This window comes from Chionomys nivalis, chromosome 12 (assembly GCF_950005125.1).
Source record: "Chionomys nivalis chromosome 12, mChiNiv1.1, whole genome shotgun sequence".
Taxonomy (NCBI): domain Eukaryota; kingdom Metazoa; phylum Chordata; class Mammalia; order Rodentia; family Cricetidae; genus Chionomys; species Chionomys nivalis.
Genome location: NC_080097.1, coordinates 3,256,388 through 3,281,493, shown reverse-complemented (window position 1 = coordinate 3,281,493; position 25,106 = coordinate 3,256,388). Strand labels below are relative to the sequence as shown.

General features: G+C 48.7%; 2 protein-coding genes across 2 annotated transcripts in view; one reads left to right on the top strand and one right to left on the bottom strand.

The window, feature by feature from the left end:
- Stk24 (serine/threonine kinase 24) overlaps nt 1-25,106 on the bottom strand; it is a 266,096-nt gene that overhangs the window by 18,832 nt on the left and 222,158 nt on the right. The window lies entirely within an intron of this gene.
- Nucleotides 1-25,106, top strand: part of Farp1 (FERM, ARH/RhoGEF and pleckstrin domain protein 1) — a 216,773-nt gene that overhangs the window by 57,154 nt on the left and 134,513 nt on the right. Inside the window, exon 2 of the mRNA XM_057785936.1 lies at nt 3,727-3,920. Within this exon, the coding sequence (XP_057641919.1) occupies nt 3,750-3,920 (171 nt within the window). The 5' untranslated portion in view covers nt 3,727-3,749. The remainder of the gene's footprint in view (nt 1-3,726; nt 3,921-25,106) is intronic.

Sequence of the window (25,106 nt, the reverse complement as noted above, 5' to 3'; positions counted from 1 at the left end):
CTCCAGGCTCTGCTCATGTCTCTGGACTACTCTGTGTATTGTGAGATTATGAAGGGGTCAGTGATATTGATTGTGGACGGGGCTCTGTGCTCTGCTCTGGTGTCCCTGGACCACTCTCTGTGTATTTGAGACTGTGAAGGATTTTACCATGAAGAGATGTGAGTCCCATTAGGAAGCTCCGGAGAAACTTCTGGGGACTTGCCTCTACAGGAGAGGGAGCAGGATGAGCCGGGCAGGGAACCTACTGGAATGAGGCTTCCCAGCCAAGGATCAGAGCTGGAGTGTGGCTTGTTCCAGAGGCAGCAGATGCAGCCTCTGCTCCATGCCTGCCACCTCGTGACCCTGTGAGGCCCCCTTCCTGGCTGTCTCTGTCACTCAGTGCCTCTGTATCCTCCCTCCATTCTTTCTGGCTTCTTGTCCTCCACTGACCTTCATGGTCAGACATGGTTTCTGCTTTGGGGGTTCCGTAATCACCCCCTTTGTTCATACCCATGATTTTTACTTATACAGTGTCCTGGCTGGTTTTGTGTGTCAACTTGACACAAGCTAGAGCCATCCGAGAGGAAGAGCCTCGGTTGAGGAAACGCCGTCTTGAGATCCAGCTGTCAGGCATTTTCTCTTTTAGTGATCAGTGGGGGAGGGCCCAGCACGTGGTGGGTGGTGCTGTCCCTGGGCTGGTGGTCTTGAGTTTTATTAGAAGGTGGACATGGGACACAAGCCAGTAATCAGCTCTCCTCTATGGCTTCTGCATCAGTTCCTGCCTTCTGGTTCCTGCCCTGTTTGAGTTCCGGTTCTGACTTCTACAGTGATGAAGTGTGAGCCAAATAAACCCTTTCCTCCCCAGCTTGCGTTTTGGCCATGGTGTTTCATTACAACATTAGAATTCCTAACTAAAACACAGTAAGATGAGCGCTGAGCCCGGAGCCTGTGCTCATCCCTCCCTCCCTCCACGAAAGCCCAAGGTGGGCCACTCCCGTACTGTGCCTTCCTCGTGCCTGACTTCACACTTTCCCATCACCCCAATCTCGCCCATTCTCCCAGTTGCTAGCCATGTAACTGTCCACAAAAGCGGACATATCATGCAATCTTTCTATTTCCATTTCTCTGTCCAAGTTATTACCTCATGTATGAGTCATTACAGTTGCTTTGAAGTTGGGTTCCCTCCCCCCTCCCCCCAGTTCCCATGTCATATGTCCTCTTCCGCCCCGTTTTCCTAAAGTTGGGTTTCAGTGGTGTCCTTGTGCCTGCCCTTGTGGCTCAGTGCTGCCGACTGTGTTTCCAGCCAGGCCTTTGAGGGTCTCGGTTGTCTACTTTTGGCCCGCTGACAAAGTTTACCTCACACACTATCCTTCCGACTTGCCATCTCGTTCCCCTTCCTGCTCTTTCTCCTGTCCCTCCCTCCCTCCTTTCTCCCTCTGCTTCCTTTCTTCATCTCTTCCTTTCCTTCCTCCTCCAGCGGCTCCTTCTCTGTACCTGTATGTGCTCATGTGTGTAGAGTGTACATGCATGCACTCATGTATGTAGCAGTGTACATGCATGCACTCATGTATGTAGCAGTGTACATGCATGCACTCATGTATGTAGCAGTGCACATGTACTCGTGTTTGTAGAGTGTACACATATGTATTCATGCACGTAGGAGTGTACATGTGTGTGCCCATGTATGTAGTGGTATGCGTGTATGTGCTCATGTGTGTAGAGTGTACACACATGTATTCATGTTTGTAGGAGTGTACATGTATATACTCATGTATGTAGGAGTGTACATGTGTGTACTCATGTATGCAGCAGTGTACATGTGTGTACTCATGCATGTAGGAGCGTATATGTATGTACTCATATATGTAGTGGTGTGCGTGCATGTGCTCATGTATGTAGAGTGTACATACATGCACTCATGTATGTAGTGGTGTACATGTATGTGCTCATGTATGTAGGAGTGTACATGCATGGAGGTCCCAGATCCATGTGGGGTGTTCACCTCAGCTGCTCTCCACCTTGTTTTTGAGACAGGATCTCTCTTAACATGGGGTTCACTGATCTGCTTGTGGTTAGCCTGTGCGCTCCGAGGGCCTTCCCATCTCTGCTTCCTCAGTCCCGGGGATGAGCCTGGCACGTGTGTTTTGCCAGCAGCTCTCTCCCCAGCCCCACACTCTCTTAGGTACCCCCACAAAGCGCTGTGCACTTTTCTAGAATATCTTTCCTATCTATGCTTCCTGCTTTTTTTTTTTTTTTTTTTTTTGGTTTTTCGAGACAGGGTTTCTCTGTGGTTTTGGAGCCTGTCCTGGAACTAGCTCTTGTAGACCAGGCTGGTCTCGAACTCACAGAGATCCACCTGCCTCTGCCTCCCAAGTGCTGGGATTAAAGGCGTGCGCCACCACCGCCCGGCTCTTCCTGCTTTTTTATGTATTATCCAAGGTTTGATGTCAAACTGAGTTCAGTTCCCCCTCTTCCTGGGTAGAGACCCCGCCCTGCGCCAACTGCTGTAGCTTGAATTGACATCTCATTCATGTGTGCCTGGATGATAGAATCTGCATCCAAACAGCTGCCCTGCTGACGGTCAGTCATCCAGCAGCCATTTTGAGCTTTGTGCCAAATAGAGACTCAGTAGGTACTGAGAAACGGAGAACACTCAAGATTGGGGACTTTGGGGGATGTTTCTTGTGCCAAGTGCATGCCAGGAGGTAAAAAGATTCGACCATATGGAGCCGTCAAACCGTGAGTGAGCACAGCACCAAGCTCTGCCCCCAGTGTCCAGGAAGTGAAATTTGATCGGAGGTTTAAAGCAGTTAAGTTTCCAGGTGAAGAAAGGGTGTTCAGTCAGGGGGAGCCTGCGACCGCATGGGAGGAGAGACAGAGGCGGGTACCACGAGAGAAAGGCAGACTGCTTGGGGAGCACAGAGGACTGTCTGTTTGTAGAAAAATGCCTGCGTCCATACTTAAAATACGTACAGTGGTTTCTTGGGGAAGGGGGCAAGCTGGAGGGTTGGATGGCAAGAAGGAGGTGAATGGCAAAGTTCTTGCCATCAAAACAGGTTAAGGGCTGGGTGGTGATGGCACACGCCTTTAATCCCAGCACTTGAGAGGCAGAGGCAGCCAGGTCTACAGAGCGAGTTTCAGGACAGGCTCCAAAGCTACGAGAAACCCAGTCTCGAAAAAACAAAACAAAACAAAGAATGAGTTTTAGGAATGGAGAGCAAAGCCCTGGCCACAGTCTCGTCTGCCTCTCTCCCCGTGTGTGTTTCCTGAGTTTACCAACTGGGGAGCCTTGGTTGGGGCCCTCTCGTCTGCAGACTGACCGCATTCTTAGTATGGGACCAAGCCCTACAAGATAATTAGTGGTCTTTAATAATACAGCCCAGGTCCTGTTTGCATCTTCCCACCCGACTTTAAAGGTGTAGAAAGTAGAGCTGGTGATTGGAGACACCCAATGGCAGAGCGGAACCCAGCCCAGTCTGTTACATGAGTAACTGAGAGCTGATCATGAAGCTAGGAAGGAATATGACATTCAGTATGCAAAAGTACAAATGGACCCCATGCAGAAAGACCTGAATGTCTAACTGTGACGTTTCAGGCAGCAGGTACACTCTGGTTCCTGTGTGGAGAATGTGGAGGGTCTTTGACCTGGTGCAGAGTCTCAAAGCAGGAGGAGACGCGGCAAGAGTTACGTTAGTAGCTTTGGAGGAGTCTTTCCTTCTGACCCATCACTCTTACTGTTTTCTGCAGATATCATATAAGCTGCTTTCATCATGGGAGAAATAGAACAGAAGCCCACCCCCGCATCACGTCTGGGGGCCCCGGAGAATTCGGGGATCAGCACCTTGGAACGAGGACAGAAACCACCGCCCACACCTTCAGGAAAACTCATGACCATCAAAATCCAGATGCTGGATGACACCCAGGAGACCTTTGAAGTTCCAGTAAGCCAGGGGTTTGTTCAAGGGTGTGGGCACCTGGAAATGGGGAGGTCACCAATGGCCCAGTGACATGAGGTCTACGGAGAGGGTCCGTGTGCTCAGGTACCTCAATCCTCACTCCCAGCAGGCATTGGGAAGGTCACTGATGGCCTAGTGACGTGAGATCTACAGAGAGGGTCTGTGTGCTCAGGTACCTCACTGCTCACTCACAATGGGGCATCATTCATCGATCATTCTGGTTCTGAGTGATCTGTTTTTCAGATCTATGAATGAGTCACGTGTATGTATAGTGACATGGTTAGCTTAGCTGCAGTTTTACTGTGACTTCCCAGACACAAGTAGGTGTCATCACGTGTATATGTGTATTTTATGCATTATACATAGCATGTCTATGTATATTGAGTATAACTGCGTCTAAAGATGTGCAATGTATATGTTCACGGTGGCATTGGAGGAAAGGGTGGTACTCTCAGTGGATTGTGATTTAATTTGTTGCTATCCCAGGAAGTTCTCTCACTGGTGTGAGCCTGTGTTGGGCCCATGAACATCATCCTGAGAAAGCCATCAAAATTCTACATGAGGAAATTGGGAGCAAGTGAGCTTCCTGGCCTTCTTGTATGAGGACTTTCCAAGTGAAGCAAGAGCTCCACCCCCACATCCTAGGGGCCAGAAAAGGAACCTTAGCACCCCTGCTGCTTGTGGAGAGCCCTGCCTCAGTCTCCTCCCAGCCTAAGCATCTGTTGCTAGAGACTAAGGTGCCCTGCCATTATGGGGGTGTAGCCTGTCGAGGTCCCCAGAACAGAGATTGCCCCTCTTGACCCCTCAGCCCTGTGTCTCACCTTTGGTGTTCTATCTTGGCTACGGGTCCCGGCGTTGGTTGTTGATTGTAGAGGAAGAAAATCGGTCTTGACTCTAAGCAGCCGACAGAGACAGCCCTCTGGAACACACCTGTTTCTGACGTGGGGGCAATCCGTTCATTATTTCTGTTGGCTAGAGTGTCTGAAATTTAATAGTCGGAATTAACGGTGGTAACCCATCATTTAATCATTTATGGGATGTGATTCAGTAAATTATATTTATTTCACAGAACATTGTTCAGGGAGTGTGAATTAAGTGTCTCGGAGAAAGATGAACCTCACAGTGACTGGCTGTGTTTTAAAACTGCCAATTGTATCACACATTGCGAACGGCCTTTGTCCCTTTTTAATATCCTTGCTGCGGAATTCATCTTTCAAGGACTTGGCCTAGGATTTCCTATTCCAGTGAGCAAAGCTGCTGCTGATTTCTGGAATTGTAGACTAAGCTGGGAAAGCACCTGCCACCGGCTGAGAATTCTGCCCTCTGGAAGGAGTGGCCCTTCTTCTCCCTCCCCCCAGTATTCTCTGCGTTGCCAGACCAGTTTGGTGAAGTATTCATTTCTCTTTGCTTTTTGGTCCTGTGAGGAGCCCAGGCTGCAGCGACCTCTCTGTTACAGGGTGTCCTGTGCAGGCTGAGGTAGAGGGACTCTCAGATGCGGCTCTGTTCAGCTGTGGTTCCTCACAGAAGGCAAAGGTCATCACTCCGCACAGCTACCGTCTGAGTAGAAACTGCACAGGCACTATGTAGTAATAAATCATAAATAAAAGCACGCACACAACCTGATTTGAATGTCCAGAACCCATGTTTAAGAAAAGAAATCCTGTCTGGGCAGTGTACTTATAACCTCAGGGTTGAGGACTTGGAGACAAGAGAATCCCTTGGGCTCACTGGCAGGCCCTCCTAGCCTATTTGGTCAGTTCCTGGCCCGTGAGTGATTCTGTCTCAAAATAAAGAAGGTAGATGGTGCCCCTGAGGTCATTCATACATGTACACACATGCTCATATATGCACACATGTGCTCATACATGCACACACGTGCACACACAGGGGTACTTACCTTCCATTTCATCCCTCCCGCCCCCACTCCTGTGCCCTTTATGGCCCTGTTACTTTAGCCCGCTGCCTTAGGCAGTGGCTGCTCCCTCCCGGCTGTGCAGGCCTCTTTGTGCTCTTGTCTAGGTGGAGCCTGGGATGAAAATTCCACTTTCTCCGACTGGTACTAGTTTGTTTCTCTTCGGCGGCATTCTTAACCTTTTAGAAACTGCCTTCAAATCTGTGAAGTGAGGCAGTAGTAAACAATGCTTCTTGTTTCACAACTAAAAAGATGATTCACATAAAACAGCTACAGTGTTTTGGGTGCACCTTGGGCGGTTAGTAGGTAGGATTTGTGGCATTTATATATATGCCTTTGCCGCTGGCTGCTGGCTTCTCAGGGCCCCACCCCCGCCCCCATGTATCACCAAGTGTTTGCCGATGGAATGCTGCAGCAAATCTATTTTACAGGTAGGGCTTGGTAGTTTTAACACGTCTCTTTCACCGGTGTTTTATCTGTCTTTTTCTATTTAGGTTAGAGTGTGCCTCCTCAGCCCATGGACAACAGATGTTTTCCTTAAACTGGCTGTGGAAAGGCAGATGGGTGGGTAGACCAGCATGTCCCTGGCTGGAGCAGACTCTAGGTCTCCGCCTTGCGCTCTTTAAGAACAACTAGAGTCCAGGCCATCCCACAGCTGCAAGCCAGTGAGGCCTCCTGTTGGTCCAGTAATTCCAAGAATGGGAAGGGAGGAAGGACGGACAGTGGCTTCGGGATTGTACGGACCAGACCAGCTCAGCTCCCGATAATTGCTTTACTATCTTTGCTTCAAAGCTTTTTGCTAAGAATTCGCCAAGGCCGCAGGCTGACCCTCTCCCTCGAGGGCAGGATGAGGCATCCTGGTGGACTTATTCTCATTGCGCGGAAGCGTTTGTCCTGAGAACGGGCAGGGCATGAAGCCAGAAGCTTCTGCAACTTCCTTGGGAAGCGGAGGCAGTGTGTGTGTGGGGGCGGGATCTGTCTTTAACGAGCCCTGTCTTTCCCTGGGGATCAGGTCTTCTGGACCTATTCTTACTACTTTTGTGTTAAAGAACGGATGCTGCTAACAGTCATTTTAAATACAAGCTCCCTGACCAGCTCCTGCACAAGAGAACAAACCATGTTCTTAGTGATGGTTTTCGTCTTTTTTTTTTTTTCCACCCCTTTAGAAAATTTTTAATGAAGAGTTGAGCCTTTTGGGAACCAGGGCAGTAGACATCAGTCTTTTCCACTCGGGACTAGCTGGGCGAGCCTCTTGTAGTGTTGAACTTGGATGACTTTTTGGGTACTTCCTCCACACAATGGAAAGTTCAAAACCAACATTTATAGGAAGCTCTTGCCTGGCGTTTTATCTTCTTGATGTTGAAAACAGCGTGCAAATAAACCACACCTCTCTGTCTGATAACACAGCTTTCTCTTCTCCTGAAGGTTATAAAGCCTGGTGGGTCCCAGGCCTTGGACAGCCTTGATCACACAGGAGGCCTGGGGCTCCCTTCCCCCATCAGGCTGCCTTCTGCGAAGGTCCCTGAGAAGGTTTTGTGTGTTTGGTTCTCCTGACCCTTCTGGTAAACAAACACTGTTCCACCAGGGAAGACGGCTGGAGAGTCAGATGGCCAGTTCTTCCAGTGTTTAGCTTCTCCTTAGCGGGTCACTGTGGGAAGACTTGGGAGAGCCATGGAGGAAAGTAGATCCTGGCCTTGCCTCCAAGCAGGCCTGGTCGCCTAAGGTCAGTACAGCAGGTGACGAGAAGACGCTACGTGCCTTTGGGGGTCAACAGGAGTGGTGGTATGGGCAGTTGACAGAATGCGGCCTCTCCAGTGGACAGGGCAGGAAATCAGACTGGCTTCTTAACTATGTTTGCGTCTTCTCCTTGATTTCCTTAGAAGCTATCATAGCTTTCAAAGTTTGTGTAGCTTGCTCTCCTTTGCCTGCAGACTAAGGGTGAATATTTTGACTTCTGGGAATCCTGGGAGAAAGCAGAATTCTGGCCCCTTAAGGGTCTACTGGAGGCATGAACCCCTCTTTCTGTAACACTTCTGAGCCATTGGCTTTCACTTTAGCGTTTGCATTAGCGCACTGTGGAGAATTCAGACTTGTTTGCCTGATTAAGTATGGCAGTAGAATGGGAGCACCTTGTGGGCAAAGCTTTGTTTCTCACAACCCGTAGCAGACGCGTGTGCTTGGTTCCCGACTTGGCGTTGCTGGCCAGCTATGCAGCTTTCTGGACTCTCACAGCAGGTTCCTAGGAGTGCTTGGGAACTCACCATCGGTGCTTTCTCAGGTTACATTAAGGCTTGGTGGCGGTGGCACCCGGTACACAGGGTCCCTCCAGCCCCTGCTAGCGTTTGTGAGATGGTATTTCACTGTGCCGCTCCGGTTAGCCTGGACTCTCACTGTTTCTGCCGCGGTAGCCTTGACCCACAGAGACCTGCCTCATCTTGCTTCTCTAGTTCTAGCTGCATCTTCAGCCGGTCACCCCACTGCAGATTCTCAGTCTGGGCTGTTTGAGTCACTGCCCTCCCTCTCTAACCCCAACACCCACCTACTCATTTATCAAAATGCCACCCATAGGCCCTACCTGGCAGGATCCATCAGAGAGGGCAATGTTCTTCCTTCCCAGCATTTGTCCTTCTAATTAGCCTGGAAATCTGTCTCCCATCTGTCTCTGAGCCTCTGTATCCCTGAGATCAGACTCAGTTTCCTAATCTGCAAAATGAGGTGTTCGGTCCAGATATAAAACCCTGTCTTCCTTTTCTGTCCTTTCGGAAGTCGGGATGCCATGTTGGCCTTCTTGTAGATGAGTCAGCTTTTTGTGCCTGTGTTTTGGAATTCTCCAGCAGGATGGTAAACACCGTGGGGATCCTCGTTGTCATTGGTTCTTTTGATTTGTTTTTGGGACAGCTCTGTAGCCCAAGCTAGTCTCAAATTAAAAATCTTCCTGTCTCACTTCTGAGACAGGTCTGTGCCACCTCCCCCTGGGGGTATTAAAGCAAATGGCGTGCCCGAGGTCTGATCCAGTCCAGTCACCACAGTGTGCCTAGCGCGTGCTAACAGAAAAGGACTTTCTGAGTGCAGGCACAGAGGCCCTTACAGGGTGTCGGGAGTCCTGGAACTGCAGCTGAGGGAAGTGGGTGTCACCCTAGCGCTCCCTGAATCCCTTGGCAGTGGAAGATAGGAGACCGAAATAAACCACATCTTTTCCCAGGAACACCTTGCTGATAAAAACTCCAGCAAGTTTGTTGAGGCCACAGAGGATTTTTACACGTGTCTTTGGAAATCACAGAAGAGAGGACATCGAATTTTCTACTTCTTTGTTGGTCGCAAAATTGGCCAAGCTATTTTGGAGCCTTAATTAGGAATGTTCTGAAGTAAGGCCTTCAGTGATTAAACAGGGTTTTCATTGCTCTGACCCTCACAGAAACCTGGGCAGGTCCTCAGTGGAGGCTTGTTCGTCCATGCTGTCTGGCTGTAGAGAGAGCCTTGGTGGTGACAGCCACCGTCCTGATCCTTGGGCTCTGTTTGCCCTCTTGAGACAACCCCGTGACTTGTCTTTGTGGCCCTAGAAGAGCCCAGGCCGAACATTCGATGAGTCTTTGTCCTTTTTGGATTTCATGGAGTCCTGGTGGACAAGCCCCTGTAAGCCTGTGTCCCACGTGCCCCTTGGAGAGATGAAGTCCACCTGTGTGGGAAAGCATGCCCCCCCTCTTGCCACATTTCTGGCTCTCCTGGAGGAGCAGGATAGACCTACATAAAATTTAATTGGCTATTTAAAGCCAAGGCCCAGAGCACATGCTGCCTCTTAAGTGTCAGCCCTCAGTGAGAACAAGCGTAGGAAGTTTCACGGGTCCGCTGGGCTCTTTAAAAACAAGCCAGAGTTTCTTTCTCCTTATCCGTGTTGCTCTTGGCTCTTTAGCCAACTTTCTGAAATAGTTCTGAAGCCCACTCCGCTGGGCCTGGCCATTTCTGTGCGTTATTTAACTTAGGATGATAAATGGGGCCTGTCTGGGTCTAGCCTCCCGAGGTTAAATTGAAAGGCTATTTTAATGGAGTAAAAAAAAAATGTTTTTCTTTTTTTCATAAATCATTCCAGATAAATACTGTTTAACCTTCCCTCCCGGCTCCTTAGATGCAAAGAGGCGGATTGAAATGTGGGCCTGAAACGCTTGCGTGCTCGCCTTTCGGTTTTAGTGGCTCTGGTGATCAAAGCCGCTCACGCAGCTCAGAAGGGATGTGGCCATGTTCTAGCAGCTGTTTGCTATTTTCTTCCAAGGAAAAAAATTTACTCAGTAGAGCCTAATAAATAAAAGAATAGGTGGTAATTAAGAATACTCGTCTCTGACATTAAAACAGCCACAAGCAGGAAACTTGAGCTGTGTTTTTTCTTCCTTTAAATGGAAATCATGAAATTTCATAGTTATGTCTAAGAAGACTGGGAAGGGGGGTGTGGAGGCCCCTGGGTCCAGCTGTGTGGCTTGGTCATGTACACAGGTGGAACGCTGACTTCAGGACTGAGTGTGGCGCTACAATGGAGTATTTTGTAGAACAATGTGTGGCAGAGACTCACGCTGCTCCCAGGAAGGCGAGCCTGCTCTTCTCGCCGTGACTGGCATTTCATGTTCATGGAGCCTGGTTGAGGCGCTTACGTCAGGGCTGCTGCATGGGTGAATGGCATAAAAAAGCATGCCCAAGCTCTCCAAGATAAGCACTGGCGCGCTATGTCAGGGGTTATTGTCTTCCAGGCAGCTCCACACCGGCCTGGGGCTTTCTTTAGATGGGTGCTAGCGGTTACCTAAGCTAGTCATGTGTCCTTTTGGTCTGTGAGACACTAGTGTGCCTGTAGCCCTGTTTCTGCTGAGCAGGTGGACCGCTGTGTCCTGGACCCACGGCAGCTTCCCTGGGCCTCGAGGGGAGCTGGGGTCTGTGGCTGGCGCGCGCGCGCACACACACACACACACACACACACACACACACACACACACACGGGCGGTACTCCCAACCCACATGAGGCTGAGGGCGGAAGGTTGCCGTGATTCTGAGGCCCCTAGGCTATCTAGGCCTGCCAGAGCTGCTCAACAAACACTCTCAAAAAGCACAAAATAAGAGAAAAAAATAAAACGGGGATTTTTCTACCTTACAACTTTATATACAGTTTTGCTTTGTTGATTTCTTGGTCTGTTTTATTTTCTGCTTTCCTAGAGTTGGGTGTCCAACAGGACCCCTGCATCTGTCTCATGCAGACTGGACAAGCACATCTGATATAGCCTTAGGATTTCGAGATCCCTCTCGTGGTGTGGGTTTGTTTGGTATGTCCATGGAAGGGGTGCTCTTCTCTTTGATTGCAGATATGAAGGCAGGTGCTTACAAATTGGACTGTTCAATCCAGCCGTGTTTTCATCATGTGCTTATTTTTATTACTTTGAACATTTGAGTTGGGCGTGGTGGCTGTAAATCCTAAAGAGGTTATGGAATGGTTCCCTCAAGTTGGAAGTTTTCTGTGGATAGACGATCGTGGAAAAGAACAGTTCTCAAAGCCTTCGCTAACTTTGAAATTGTGTTCGAGAGCTTCACACGCTTAGGTGTGTTTCCTCCTCTGTATGAACAGGAAGTTGGACTAGATACCCACAGTGGGATTCTGTGGCTCTGGTTTTATTTATGGACTGTGACCTTGGAAACATGATCCAGGTTCCATAAGTTTTATCTACAGGAGCGACAAGGTGCTGCCAGTGATAAGAACGTGGAGAAAATAACAACTGGTCTTTGTAGAAAGGATGGGCATTATTTATGAGTAGGCGGTGAGCTGGCACAGGCAAGCGTCTGGCAAATGTCTTCCTCTAGGTACTGTGAAAGGGACAGTTGTTTTCTCTTTAGCTCATCTGTGAAGTCTGCGCTGGGGAGCACAAGCGTTGAGGGAGCCAGAGTCCTACTCCAGGTCCTCCAGCCTTCAGTCTGGTCTTCACCTGCTGTGGAGGCCGCAGGAGCCATGGGGCTGACACAGGTGCTCAGTTGTGCCAGAGGAGGTCCCGTGTCTGTGGGAGGATGCTGTGACAGCTACCAGCCGGTGGCATAGGGTGGTGGTAACAGTAAAGGCCGAGCTCGAGCTTGAGTTAGGTTTTAGACGGAGTGTCAGGGAGCTGAAATAGAGATCCTGGGGATGGAATTGAAAGACTGCAGTGGATGGGTTGGGAGCGAGACGCTCCCACTGCCTGGAAACCGTAGGTGTATAGACCATAAGTTTACAGCGTGGGCGGCTCCATGCGGTCACCAAGGACCAACTGACAGACAGATTCATGAGAGATTGTCTTCTTTCAGTGGGTACGTGTTAGAAACACTGCTGAGGTCAGTGAGGAGGGCCGTGTGTGTGTGTGTGTATACATACGCACACGTGTGTACACGTGTGTCTTTGCGGCTGTGGAGGCCAGAGGTTGCAGTCACCTCTGCAACCTTTCTCACTTGCTGTCTACCTTAATTTTGGAGCATGGTCTCACCTTGAGCCTGGAGATTCAGCTGAACTGTCCATCACGCCCTTGGGATCCTCCTGTCTCCACCTGGGTGGTGACTGCAGGCCTGTATAATTGTGTCTGCTTTCATGTAACTCAAACTCGGCCCTCATGTTGGTAACTAGCACTGTAGCAGCTGGTCCACATCTCGAGCGTCATTACTAAGTTATTATTGAGACAGACTCACACTCTATAGTCTGTCTACACCGACCTGAATGCATGGCTCCGGCCTCACCTCCTGATTTTAGAGACGACACTAGATGTAGCCAATAGAGGTTGGTTACTAAGGTCCAACTTGCTTCTCCGTTTAATCCTTTTAAATATCCTCATCATCCCAGAAACCACCGATGTTGGCTTGTCGTACTTGAGTGAAGTCCAAGATGGAAATGCTTTGATCAGTTTTCCAAGGATTGTGTTCATGGTTTGTACTGCGTAGCTTGTCATGTAATTTTGGTGGAATTCACTTGAAATATGAGCCATCACATAGGTTATGGTGGCTCATCTGTATGGGTCTCTGTCAACAAATGGGCTGAGGGTGAAATTTCAATTACCTTTGATCTGGACACACTAGGAGAGTGTTTTCAGAGTTTCCAGGCAGTCACAAGCCCTGAAAAGGAGAAACCGACTTAAAAGCTGGAGCGGTTGCCTGTGATGTCGTCACAGCCGCTGTCCGTTGGGTAACTCCAACGGCATAGACCTGACCCACGCTGGAAATGGGAAGATGGTGAACCAGCCCCTCTGTCTTCCCACCCATGCCTACTATCTGCGGACTCCAGGCAGCGGCCCCAGAGCAGAGGAGCTGAGCCGAGGGGTCCTGCAGTGAGACAGTCGCTCACAGGACACGTGCATTCAGGAGAAAGCCAAGAATGCCTGAGTAATGTGCTGGCAGCTTTTGTCAACTTGGCACACACTGGGATCCTCTGGAAGAGAGCAGAAAATTCTGTGAAGGAATTGACTCCATTAGGTTGGGCTGTGAGCTTATGTAGAAGGCATTTTCTTGAGTGGTGATGGATGGGAGAGGACCTGGTCCACTGGGAGCAGTGCCAGCCCTGGGTTCCATAAGAAGCAAAGCTGAGCGAGTCAGTCAGCAGTGTTCCTCCGTGGGTTCTTCTTCATTCTTCAGGTCCTCCTTCGGGTCCCTGTGCTGAGTGCCTGCTCCAAATTCCCTTGATGCTGGAGCATAACCTGCCAGCCAAATAAGCCCTTTCCTCCCTAAACTGTTTTTGATCAGACGAACTCACAGAACATTGAAGATGTTTCTACTTTGACTCTTCAACCTTGTCACCTGTAGCCTCACTGGTAGGACCAACAGAACACACCTTTTGTTCATGTAAATCCTGTGACTCTGGGGCAGATACTTGTTTGTGGCCCCTGTCAATAGCAAAATTCAAGTGACGATAATAACAGAAGGACGTTTTCCTGATTAACTATAGCAGACGCTGAATAAAGGCATTGAAACAAAGGTCAGATGCTTTCTGGACCATCTTCTCATTGCCACTTGGTGTAAGTATTCTGGTGAGCAGCTAGAAGACACAGATCATTAGAATGGGTAGAGGGATCTCTGCTTTTATGAAAAGCTCTTTGCCTTTATTAATTCAGGTTCTGTCATGTGTAATTGCTCATTGAGTTACAGGTAAATTTGCTAACAGAGATACTGGTTTTCTGTGTGCTGGTCACATGACAAGCTGCTGGGGTTCACACCACTGCTCTGCAGATGCTCTTGTGGTCTCTTCAGCTCTCACTGACCGAGGAGAAGACTGACGTGTGGCAAAACTTCTGAGGAGCCGCACACACATGTACCCACCCCAGAGAGGAGCCCAGGACTGACCAAAGTACAGATACCTCCAGAGTCCACTTGGTGAACCATGAGTTTTATTGGGGTTACTCAGGCTATGGGGTTACTTAAAGGAACAGAAATGACCCAAATACAGCTGCATCACCAAAGCCCATCCCAGCCCTAGTGTCAGCTCACAAAGCTGGGAGCTTGGAGCACACTGTACAGTCTACAGGCACTCAACAAGGTAGAAACTATCTCTTCCAGGTGCTTCAGCTGGTCCAGAACTCTTCTAGGCAGCTTGACCGTCTCGGAATCTTCTTTTTAAGCTTCTTCTATTGATTGATTGATTGCCTGAGATGACATCTTCAGTTTCTTTCTCTGGTAGAGAGGGGGCTAGTGAATCTGATCCATTTCAAGGACTTCCTGAAGCTATTCTGAGTTGTTTAGCTTCCTGCTTATGGAGCTTCCCTGCAGGTGGAATGTTTCGGTCTCACAGGAAATTTAGACCACATTGACCTGATGTAATTGTCTTCATGAACTTTCCTTTCTTCCTGTTTTCCGGACAGTTTCTGTCAGGTGGACCCTTCCGTTACTACCTTCCTTCAGGCTCCTCTTTTAAAGCTCTGGAAGGGGCGTACAGGCTCCAAAATAATGCTCTGATTTTCTTCAATAGAAACCAAGATGCTGCCAGCAACGCTTTAGTGTCTTGCCAACCCAGGGCTGCTTAGAGCGGAGCCTTTCAGTGGGTACACGCCACAACGCTCAGCTTCCACGCTTGCTTTTTTGCCCTTTAGTCTGGCTCAGAAATGCTGTCCTTTGGGGCCTCCGAGAGTTGGCTTTCTGGGCATTGTCTGGCAGGACACAGGGTACCAGATGAGAACAAGTACCTTTTCTCTGTGTCCTCTATCCTCGGGACCCTTCTGGCACCACTTTCCGCTGTGGCATTGAGGTGCGGCTTGAGCTGTGGTCCTTTCTTTTGGCATCAATGGAGTAGTGGTTTAATTTGGCCTCCATGAATGGATCCTGTATTTATTAGTTTCCATGGCTGCTGTTACAAAGTATCACTACCCTAATGGCTTCAGAAAGTGTTGCAGACTGGCGTTCTGTGCAAGTCCACAGAGTGGGTTCCTCGGAGGGTTGTAGGGAGGGATGTGCCCATGTTTCTCAGCTTCTGAGGTTTTGCTGGCTGTGATGGTCAGTCTTGACTGTGTTTACAATCACCTCAGAGACCCAGCCCTGCTTATGTCTGTGAAGGGTCTTTAAACGTGGTGGGAAGGCCAGTCCTGAATGGGAGCAGCTACCTTCTGTGGTTGGGGGTCCTGGACTGAGTAGAAAGGGGAACATGAGGTGAGAGCTCCGTGTACTTCTCTCTTCTGACTCTGGGTGTACAGTGACAGCTGTCTGACCCTCCTGCCATCGTGTCCTCTCTGCCACGATGGATTGCACTCAGACTCTGAGCCCAAACATAAGCACTTCCTTCTTCCTTTCTCGTTTGTTTTGGGGGTGAATTTTCATATTTTTGGCTTAATTTTTTTTTAAACTTTTTACCTTTATGTGGTTCTAACTCTGGCAAGTACTTAACCCAATGACCAGGCCACTGAACTCCTTTTTCAAGTTCCTAAAGAAAAGCAAGACCTTGCTGCTACCCCCTTTTTCTCGAACTGCCTGGTGATCATCCTAGAGCATCACTCATTATTTGAGCAGTACAGATGGAGGTCTCAAGGAGACATCACCTTGCACGGCAGTAGGACGGCCTCTAATCCATCCACTAACCCAACAGGACATGACAGGTCCTATTAGGGAGTGCAGAAACCAGGGCCTTTGCTCACTGTGGCTGGGAATGACATAACTTCATTCAGAGAATTAAGATCCTATAATCTCACCTTGGGGGAGTGGACTATAACCCTAAGAGCAGAAAGCTGATCATGAAGAGGCAGTTGCCCACATGCATTCATAACAGCCTTATTGGCAACAGCCATGACAAAGAAGCAACCCAAGCATCCATCCACAGATAAACGGATAAGGAACATGTGGTGTATGTATGACAGAGGGAGCACTACACAGCTGTAGAAGAGAAAGGTGAGCCCCGAGAACATCTGGTGCTTGGAATAAGCCAGTCATAAAAGAATGGCCAATGTGTGGGAGGGGAGTGTACGAGATGCACTCCCTGCATAACCAGCAGCAGATATCAGGCTGAGGACCTGGGCCTGTGATGTGGGAGGGCCTTCTGTCTATGTGTTGCTTTTATTGGTTAATGAATAAAGAAACTGGCTTGGCATGATAGGGCAGAGTAGAACTAGGTGGGGAAAACTAAACTGAATGCTGGGAGAAAGAAGGCGGAGTCAGGGAGAAGCCGTGTAGCCCTGCCAGAGACATACGCTGGATGGAACTTTACCCAGAAAGCCACAGCCATATGGCGATACATAGATGAATGGAGATGGGTTAATTTAAGATATGAGTTAGCCAGAAATATGCTTAAGCTATTGGCCAAGTACTGCAAATAATAAGGTTTCTGTGTGATTATTTCGGGGCTGAGCAGCCGGGAACAAGCGACTCCCTACAACAGACCTGTAGGGACCAGTGTAGTTATACTTGGCACTACTTTCCTGAATGTTTAAACATGGCCAAGACGGTAGATTTCACGTTATTTCATTAAAATCACGAAAAATTATGTTGTGTAGCAATATCATCTGGAAGGTAGCTGACACAGTTCATTTGGCATTTTGTTTACGCTCTGGACCTCACCGTTCTGTTTTTTAAAAATCTCCTGTTTATATTTTGATAGTCACTATTTATGAATTTTGATGCCTAGAGAGATGCCAAATTCCTCTCAGTCTGGAACTGGGTTCTGTGCGACCTCCCAGGTGTGAACGAGCAGTGTCCAGTGCATCCCGGAGTCAGGACTCAACACACAAGAGCCCTTGTGTTCGCTGAGCCACTGGACACTAAGTGTCTGTTCTCCTCCGTAGGATTTACTGATTTTAAGCTAACGACTGAAAAAGCCTTGTACAGATATCACGTTAGCACACATAGTGTATCTCAGCCCATAATCCTAACATGCACCCTGTGAACAGACCGGTAAGTGACAGGTGTCCAGCAGCCGGATTGGCACAAATGCCTACAGTGCCAGATATGTGGAGGCACAGGCAAGATGATCTGCTGCAAGTGTGGGGCTAGCCTGCTGCAAGTGTGGGGCTAGCCTGGTCTATATTCCAATTGCTTTTGACTAGCCAGAACTATGTAGTGAGACCCTGTCACCAAAAATAAAATGTAGACTTAAGGCTCGGGCTCTAAAAACTTGAACTTTTACTCACAGTGAACTTCTCTTGCACACCAAGCTGAGTGGCGTTTCCTTGCCACACTTGGCGTGCAGATCCTACCTTGCACATTGTTTTTGAGTAAGACATGGCCTTCCAAGCAGCTAACGACACCACACAGCTCTTTGATCCCTGTCCTGTTTTCTACCCCATACTCGCTCTCTTCCTTTGCACTCTCCTGACGGCGTCATGGGACAGAGCAGGACACCATTTATGCCACCGTCTTAGATCCCTGGAAACACACAACCAGGATGTTTTATTTTTTAAATTTTGGACAAACTGTAAAGGCTGTGTCTACAAATGTACCACCTGAGTACCTGTCTCCATTGAGAATCCCCTTTTATCTGTGCTATTCTCTCTGGAGGCCTCTCAGCGACTCTGTGTGATAACAGGAACTGACGGCAGGGCCAGGACATGTGCTGAGATTCTAGGGGCTGACTTTTGTAAAAGGGATGGAGTTCTTTTGCGGCCTGTGTCAGCAACTAGACAGAAGATGAGGGCCGCGCTCTGGAAAGGGCTAGTAGTTGCCCCCTGAAGAGCCTGGGCCTCATTTATATGCCATGGTACCTATTATAGGTGACAGAGACACAAGAAAACGGAAAGACTGACCGGATTTTAGTCTCTGGGTGTTCTTGGCATTTCCCAGCAGGTGGTCTGGTAGCTTCTGGTCATGTCTAGGAATAAGTTGGGAAAGTTGAATTATTCACCCTTATTCACCTTCAGAAACCAGGTATGAACCTTTCCAAGAGTGATTATAGGATGGATGGATGGACGGATGGGCGGACGGATGGATGGACAAATGGATGGATGGATGGATGGACGGATGGACGAATGGATGGATGGACGGACAGACGGACGGACAAATGGACGGATAGATGGAGTGCATTGGCTAGTTTTATGTCAACTTGACACAGGCTGGAGCCATCGAGAGGGAGGAATCTCAATTGAGAAATGGATGTCTCCATGAGATCAGACCGCAGGCAAGCCTGTAGAGCAGTGTCTTTATTAGTGACGTATCTGGGAGGTCCCAGGTCATTGTGGACGATGCCACCCCTGGGCTGTGGAAGCAGGCTGTGGAAGCTTGGGGAGCAAGCCAGTAAGCAGCACTCCTCTGTGGTCTCTGCATCAGCTCCTGCCCCCAGGTTCCTGCCCTGTGTGAGCTCCTGCTTTGGCTTCTCTCAGTGGACTGTTGTTCAGTGTATGCAAGCCAAATAAACCTTTTCCTCTGCAAGTTGTTTTTGCTCGTGGTGTTCATCACAGCAACAGTAGCCCCGACTAGGACACAGGATCTTACTATGTAGCCCTGAATGGCCTGGGCTTTGCCCTGTAACTTGAGAGGCCAGCTGCGTCTGCCTTGGGAGTGTTTTGTCTGTTTTTGAGACGGGTTTTCTCTGTGTAGCATTGGCTGTCCTGGAACTTGCTTTGTAGACCAGGCTGGCCTCAAACTCAGAGATCTGCGTGCTTCTGCTGCCAACTGCTGAGATTAAAGGTGTGCACCACCACTGCCTAGCAGACATTTTGAGTTTTTAACATTTTTTCAATCCTAAAAATTACTTTCACTGAGGAATCACCCAGGATGCTGACATCTCAAGTCCAAAGAAACTGGACACCAGAGCTGGCCTCTGCCAGCGCTGCAGACCGGAAATGGCTTGGCCATCACTCCCCAGTAGAGCAGCCCATGTGGCTCAGGAGGTTTTAGAAAGATGGAGTCTCATGGTTCAACAAGTAGAAATTGATTGTTGAGGGAAAATAGTCATCGGTGCTTTCATGATGTGTGTGGACAGTCCACCTCCCGTGGGGATCTCTTACCTACTTGGGAAGGGTTGCGTCTGCTGCCTGGTACCAGCATCTTGGCTGAGTCCCGCGGGTGGACACCTCAGCAGGTCAGGTGGTTGTTTCCCAGTGAGCATTGCGTGTTACACTTCCTCTCAGCTCCCTAAATTCTCTTTTCTGATTCTCAGAGAATTCTGTTCCTAGAAGCCGTGGGAGGGACCAGGAAGCTGGGACTTAGAGTAAATAGGTAGCGTGAAACCCGAAAGAAAAGTTCTTGACCATAGACGGAGAAACACAGGGATGGGGGTCTCTGGGCACTCGCTCGTGCTCCTGATCAGAAAGAGCAAATCCTTAGTGAGCAAACTGGTGTGGGTAGAAGGGATTTCACCCTGGAGGAGGGAACATGAAGTGTGAGGGCTTGCTGCTTACCACCTGCAGGCGCTTAAAGACAAGAGTGAGGGGCATGGACCCTCCCCTGCACTGAATTTTAAGTATGATTCATATAACACTCGTAATTATGGAAAGGAAAAGCCACTTGTAGTCCCATCATTCAGAGGCAATTATTGTAAGAATTTGATGTACGTTTGTGTCATTCTTTTAGAATTTCTCTCCCTTTAATACAATGCTCTCCCTCCCCACAGCTGCCCGCATTCCCTCAGAGCGGCCCCTTCTTGTCAGCGTGTGCATATGTGTGTAGACTCATTCTTTTCATTATAGACACCTTTCCAGATCCACAGATAGCAATCTAATTCTTCTTAATAGCTACATAGTAACTCATAGTTTAGATAAGCCATAATTTATTCAATTTATTTTCTGTTGATAGACATTTGAGATATTTCCAGGTTTCATGCCAGCACAAGCGGCCATGTCTATAAATGCTTATCGACAGCTCCTTACGTTTCTGCAGGGTGAGTTGACCCATATTCATTTGTTCGAGAGCACCAGGCCCACACAGTTTTATAGGCAATTCTTAAACAAACCAGGCATTTTCTATATTATTAGGAGCATAATATAACCACAAAACTTAATGCCGTGGGCACGGAAAATATACTGGCAAATATAGGAGCCCTAATCGCAAGTAAAATACTAGTGAATTAGAGCCAGGAAGCTTAGGTCCATGCTTGTAAACCAGCATTCAGAAGCTGGGAATGGGAAGATTGTGAGTTCCAGACCAGCCTGGACTAAACAGCAAGACTCTGCCTGCAAAACAAAACCAAAGGAAACTAAACAATACTCCCTCCCCTCAAAACCCACAAAGAAGGAGCATATTTTTTATTCATCATTTTGTTAATTTATTTTACATATCAACCACAGTTTCCCCTCTCCTCTCCTTCCATGTCCCACACTCCTTTTTATCCCCCTCAATCTACTCCTCCTCCATCTCTATTCAGAAGGGGGCAGGCTTCCCATGGGAATCAACAAAGCCTGGTACATCAAGTTGAGGCAGGACCAAGCTCCTCCCCGCTGTGGCAAGGCTGGGCGAGGCATCCCACCATAGGGAATGGGCTCCAGAAAGCCAGTTCATACATCAGGGAACAGGTCCTGGTCCCACTGCTGGGGACCCCACAGACAGAACCATCACCCAGATGCAAAGGGCCTAGGTCAGTCCCATGCCAGCTGCCTAGCTGTCCATCAGAGTTCGTGAGCCCCCACAAGCTCAGGTCAGCTGTCTCTGTGGGTTTCCCCATCATGATCTCCACCTTCCTTGCTCATACAATCCCTGCTCCCTCTCTTCAGATGGACTCCCCAAGCTCGGCCCAGGGCTCGGCTGAAGGAGCACATTGAGACTCAGGCTTATTCCATGAGTGCAGGGATGACTCAGCAGTCAGGGAAGTTTTCAAATAGAGGAAATTAAAGGGGGAAAATCTTTTTAAATGTTTTTGAGCATGCAAAGCAGGAGGACATGACTTCAATATGGTGAAGACTAATTGCCAAAACCCAGCGGCAGATACTCAACTCAATGGTGGACTACTGAAGACGTTTCCAATTCAGCCAGCCAGATTCATGGCCGTTCTCAAATGAGCTGATACACACTAGTAATGTCAAGATTTCAGCTTATAATGTAGTAAGAAATGGAAAGACTGGGCTGGAGAGATGGTTCAGTGGTTAAGAGTACTGACTGTTCTTCTAGAGGTCCTCAGTTCAGTTCCCAGCAACCACATGGTGGCTCACAACCATCCCCTAACCCACAGGGACACATGCAGGCAGAGCATTGCCTGCATAATAAATAAATAAAGAAAGAAAGAAAGAAATCTTTTGAAAAAAAGGAAATGGGAAGATCAAATCATTTATATTTTCAAAAGTTATTGTATACCTTAAAAGTAATCTTCTCCATCCTTTTGGAAACAAGATCCTTTTGGAAAGTGCATAAAGAAAATATATAGAAGTTGGTTTTCATGTATACTTGGGGTGATCTAAGAAAGACATTTCAAAATTGATACCAAGAGTAAAAGGATTACAAATGAGCTTAATGGGGAAGGCACCCGTCGGATGAGGGTGGCTCGGGACTGCATGGGCTGGTGGCGTGACCCAGCGGGTGAAGAGTTGGCTGTCTAGCCTGACAACCTTGAGCTCGGTCCCCGGGACCTGCGTGGTCAGAGAGAACCCGCTTGCACAGGGTGTGGGTGTGGGTCTCTACCTCAGCACACATGTAGAGGTCAGAGGTCAGCTGAAGTGCATTCTCCGACCATTTAGGTCACAGGAATTGAACTCGGTCATCAGGCGTGGTAGCAAGCGCCTTTACCCGATGCAAGCCATCTTGCCAGCCCACACATTATTCTTTAACCTCCCTGTACGCCATGACGTGTGCGCGCACACACACTGTTAAAAACAATTTGCAGCTGATGAGAAATGAATATACCATCCCCCTGGATGGGAGGGCAATATGAAATACTAACTTTCCCGAAGGAATTCTATGTACATTTAATGCTTTAATCATGGATTGGAGTGGGGGCGGAGTCTGGGAGAAGACAGGGAACCAGAAAAATAATTTGAAGCTCATGGGAAAGAAAGAATGTGTAAACACTGAAGGCATTTCTATACCTGTGAGCTGGGTGGGTCCTGCCCCTCAGGTGGTGTAGCCTCAGAGTCAGTGTGGTTAGACGTGGGAACTGGAGCAGAAATTCAGGGTCACGTGGGAGGAACTCTGGAAGGCGAAGTACAAAGTGATTGCAACCAAATGTGAGGGCTCACGCCTTTAATCCTGGCACTCAGGAGGCAGCGGCAAGAGGTTCTCTGAGTTTGGGGCTAGCTTGATATATATATAGAGCTTGTTTTACACACACACACACACACACACACACACACACACAATTTAAAGTGGGAGACATAAACTCTTTCTTTGGTAAATGATACTCACACACTGTGCCGTCTGTTCGGAAGAAGAAACTCAACTTTTCCATTCTCTATAAGAGACAAGAATAGTTTTCAGACAGATACACAGATGAGTATTCTAGCTGTAAGTGCGAAAATGAGACATAAAAACACATGCAGTGAAGTAGTCACATGGCCCAGGCCATGCGGAAACTCTGGGGCTATAAGGAGAGGGATGATGGGCAGTAGTCGCTCACTGTCCAGCTTCGCCATTCTTTCTTTGCTTTTCCTGTGAGGGGCTGCTGTGGGTTGAGTCTAATTTAGACTGTTCTCCCGCAAACACTCCAGGCTGGGTTTAGTCAGGGCATGTTGTCGGGGGCGGGGAGTGCTAATCAGCTTATATTTATAATAATTACTTCTAAATTTGCCATTAAATGCTCCCTTTCATGTCCGCGAAGCACTTTGCTGAGGAGTTGCAGAATTTGGCGGGGCCGAGTCTTACAGGAACCCACACTCTGCCATTACAGGTTCCACAAGTGTCTGGCAAGCTGCAGCAGCACTGGGGAGCAAACCGGGGGGTGGAGCTGAGGGTAGGGACTGTTCTGGGTTTAATAGTGAGTTCGGGGGCTGAGAGAACCGGGGTTTGATCCCTAGAGCCCACACTGAAGAGCCCCATTGGCCATCTGTACCTGCGGTAGCAGTTCTAGGGAACTAGAGATGGAGGACTCTGGGACCCTGGTAAGCCAGTCCTGTTAATCACTGTGGTCCAGGCTCATTGAAACCCTGTCTCTAAAAGTAAGGTGGGGCCGCTGAGACAGATGGCTTGCAGCCAACGTGCATGGCCTGAGTTTAAACCTTGAGACTCACACAGTGGAGAGAGAGGACTGGCTCCCTTAAGTTGTCCTCTGACCTCCACATACATGTGCCATGGCATGCAAGTATATGTGCTTGTACACACGTACACACGCGTGCACCCACGCACGCACGCATGCGCGCACACACACACACAGAGAGAGAGAGAGAGAGAGAGAGAGAGAGAGAGAGAGAGAGAGAGATATCCATCTAGCCTTCTAGCCTGTGCCACTTCTGATTTAAGCAAGGGAGGACACCTCCTGTATGTCTGTGATTTACATCTGGTCATCTTCCTGGATGTTGCTGCTGGGCTTACTCTAGGGAGAATTCTTTGGGGGGTGGACAAGAGTGGGAGATGAGAGGAGCTGAAATAGGCCCAACAAAGGAACGTGTCAGATATTTGTCCTTTGGTCCTGGTTCCTGGCAGAGAAGAAAAGGTCATTTTGAAGGTGGGGATGTTTCCCCTGTTCCCCTCATCTGTTCTGGGGTTCCCCTCCCCCACCACCACACATAACACCATAGTACATGAATAGTATTCAGTGGGAGTCAAGGGTCTGAAGGCCCTGTGTCCAGGGTGATCATCTGGATTTTGGGGTGATGGTGGAGACAAAGAAGTCAATGACCATGAGAAGCAGTGGCATCTGCTAGAATGTAGGACTTCGGAAGTAGCCCATCCTCTTCTGTGTAGGAGCTCTTGGGTGCACTCAGTCCAGGCAGGGAATGAATGCTAACTGGAGCCCAGCACCCCGTCAGCAATTGGAGGAGAGACAGACTTTGGGGTGTTCTCAAGCTGAGTTCGTCTAGCTCTGCACCTTCAGGGTTTGCCAGTGTGGAGCAATGAGTTGAGAAAGCCTGTCTTGCTTCAGGGATGTTGAGTGAAGCGCTGTGAAGACATGGCTGGTGTCCCTGTGAGCAATCAGTGCCTGGTTGAGGTGTAATACCAGCCCTCTGGGTCCCGCTGACTGGCTAGCATGTTTGCCCATAAGCCTGCTTTATAAAAACCTAGTCCTTACTTGATACTTACGATGAGTCGGGTTACAGCAGTATTTTCTGCCTGATCTTTTGAGACAGTGTCTAAAATGGGCCTAGTGCTTGCTATTTAACCCCACTGGTCTCAGATGGACCACAGTCTCTCGGCCTCGGTTTCTAGAGTGCTTGCATTGCAGTCACACACTTGGTTTATCTGTTTTATTTATTTTTATTTTGTTTATCCTGTTAGGTGTTTTGAGTCAATGTCTTATATAGTAGCCCAGGCTAGCCAAGGAACTGTGCAGCCCAGGCTGGCCTCACACTCAGAGCAGCCCTGATTCAGCCTTCCGGATGCTGGATAAGAGAGGTGATCCATCATGCCCATACCAGAAAACCAAGCAGCTTACCTCAATGTTTGCACCCCAATTCTGAATCCTATAAATAGTATTGTGTTCACTTTTTCTGAACACTCTGGCTTTGGATCACCCCAGAGACTGAGCCTTGTAGACCATGTGTGGCATTGAGCTAATGAGTCTCATCTCAGATTGTAACCCTCAGGCAGCATGCCACCTGAGCACTGGTTAGAAATGCAGCCCCCCCCCCCCCCCGGCTCCATCCCAAACCATAGGAACCCAGTTCCTGGGGAGCAGGGCCAAGCAGAGACTGATGGCAGAGTGTCGTTTGCATCTCATCAGTAAATATGTGTGTGTAAACAGAAGATGCAAATTAGCAACCATTGTTATGACTGAAAATGCTTATAATCTG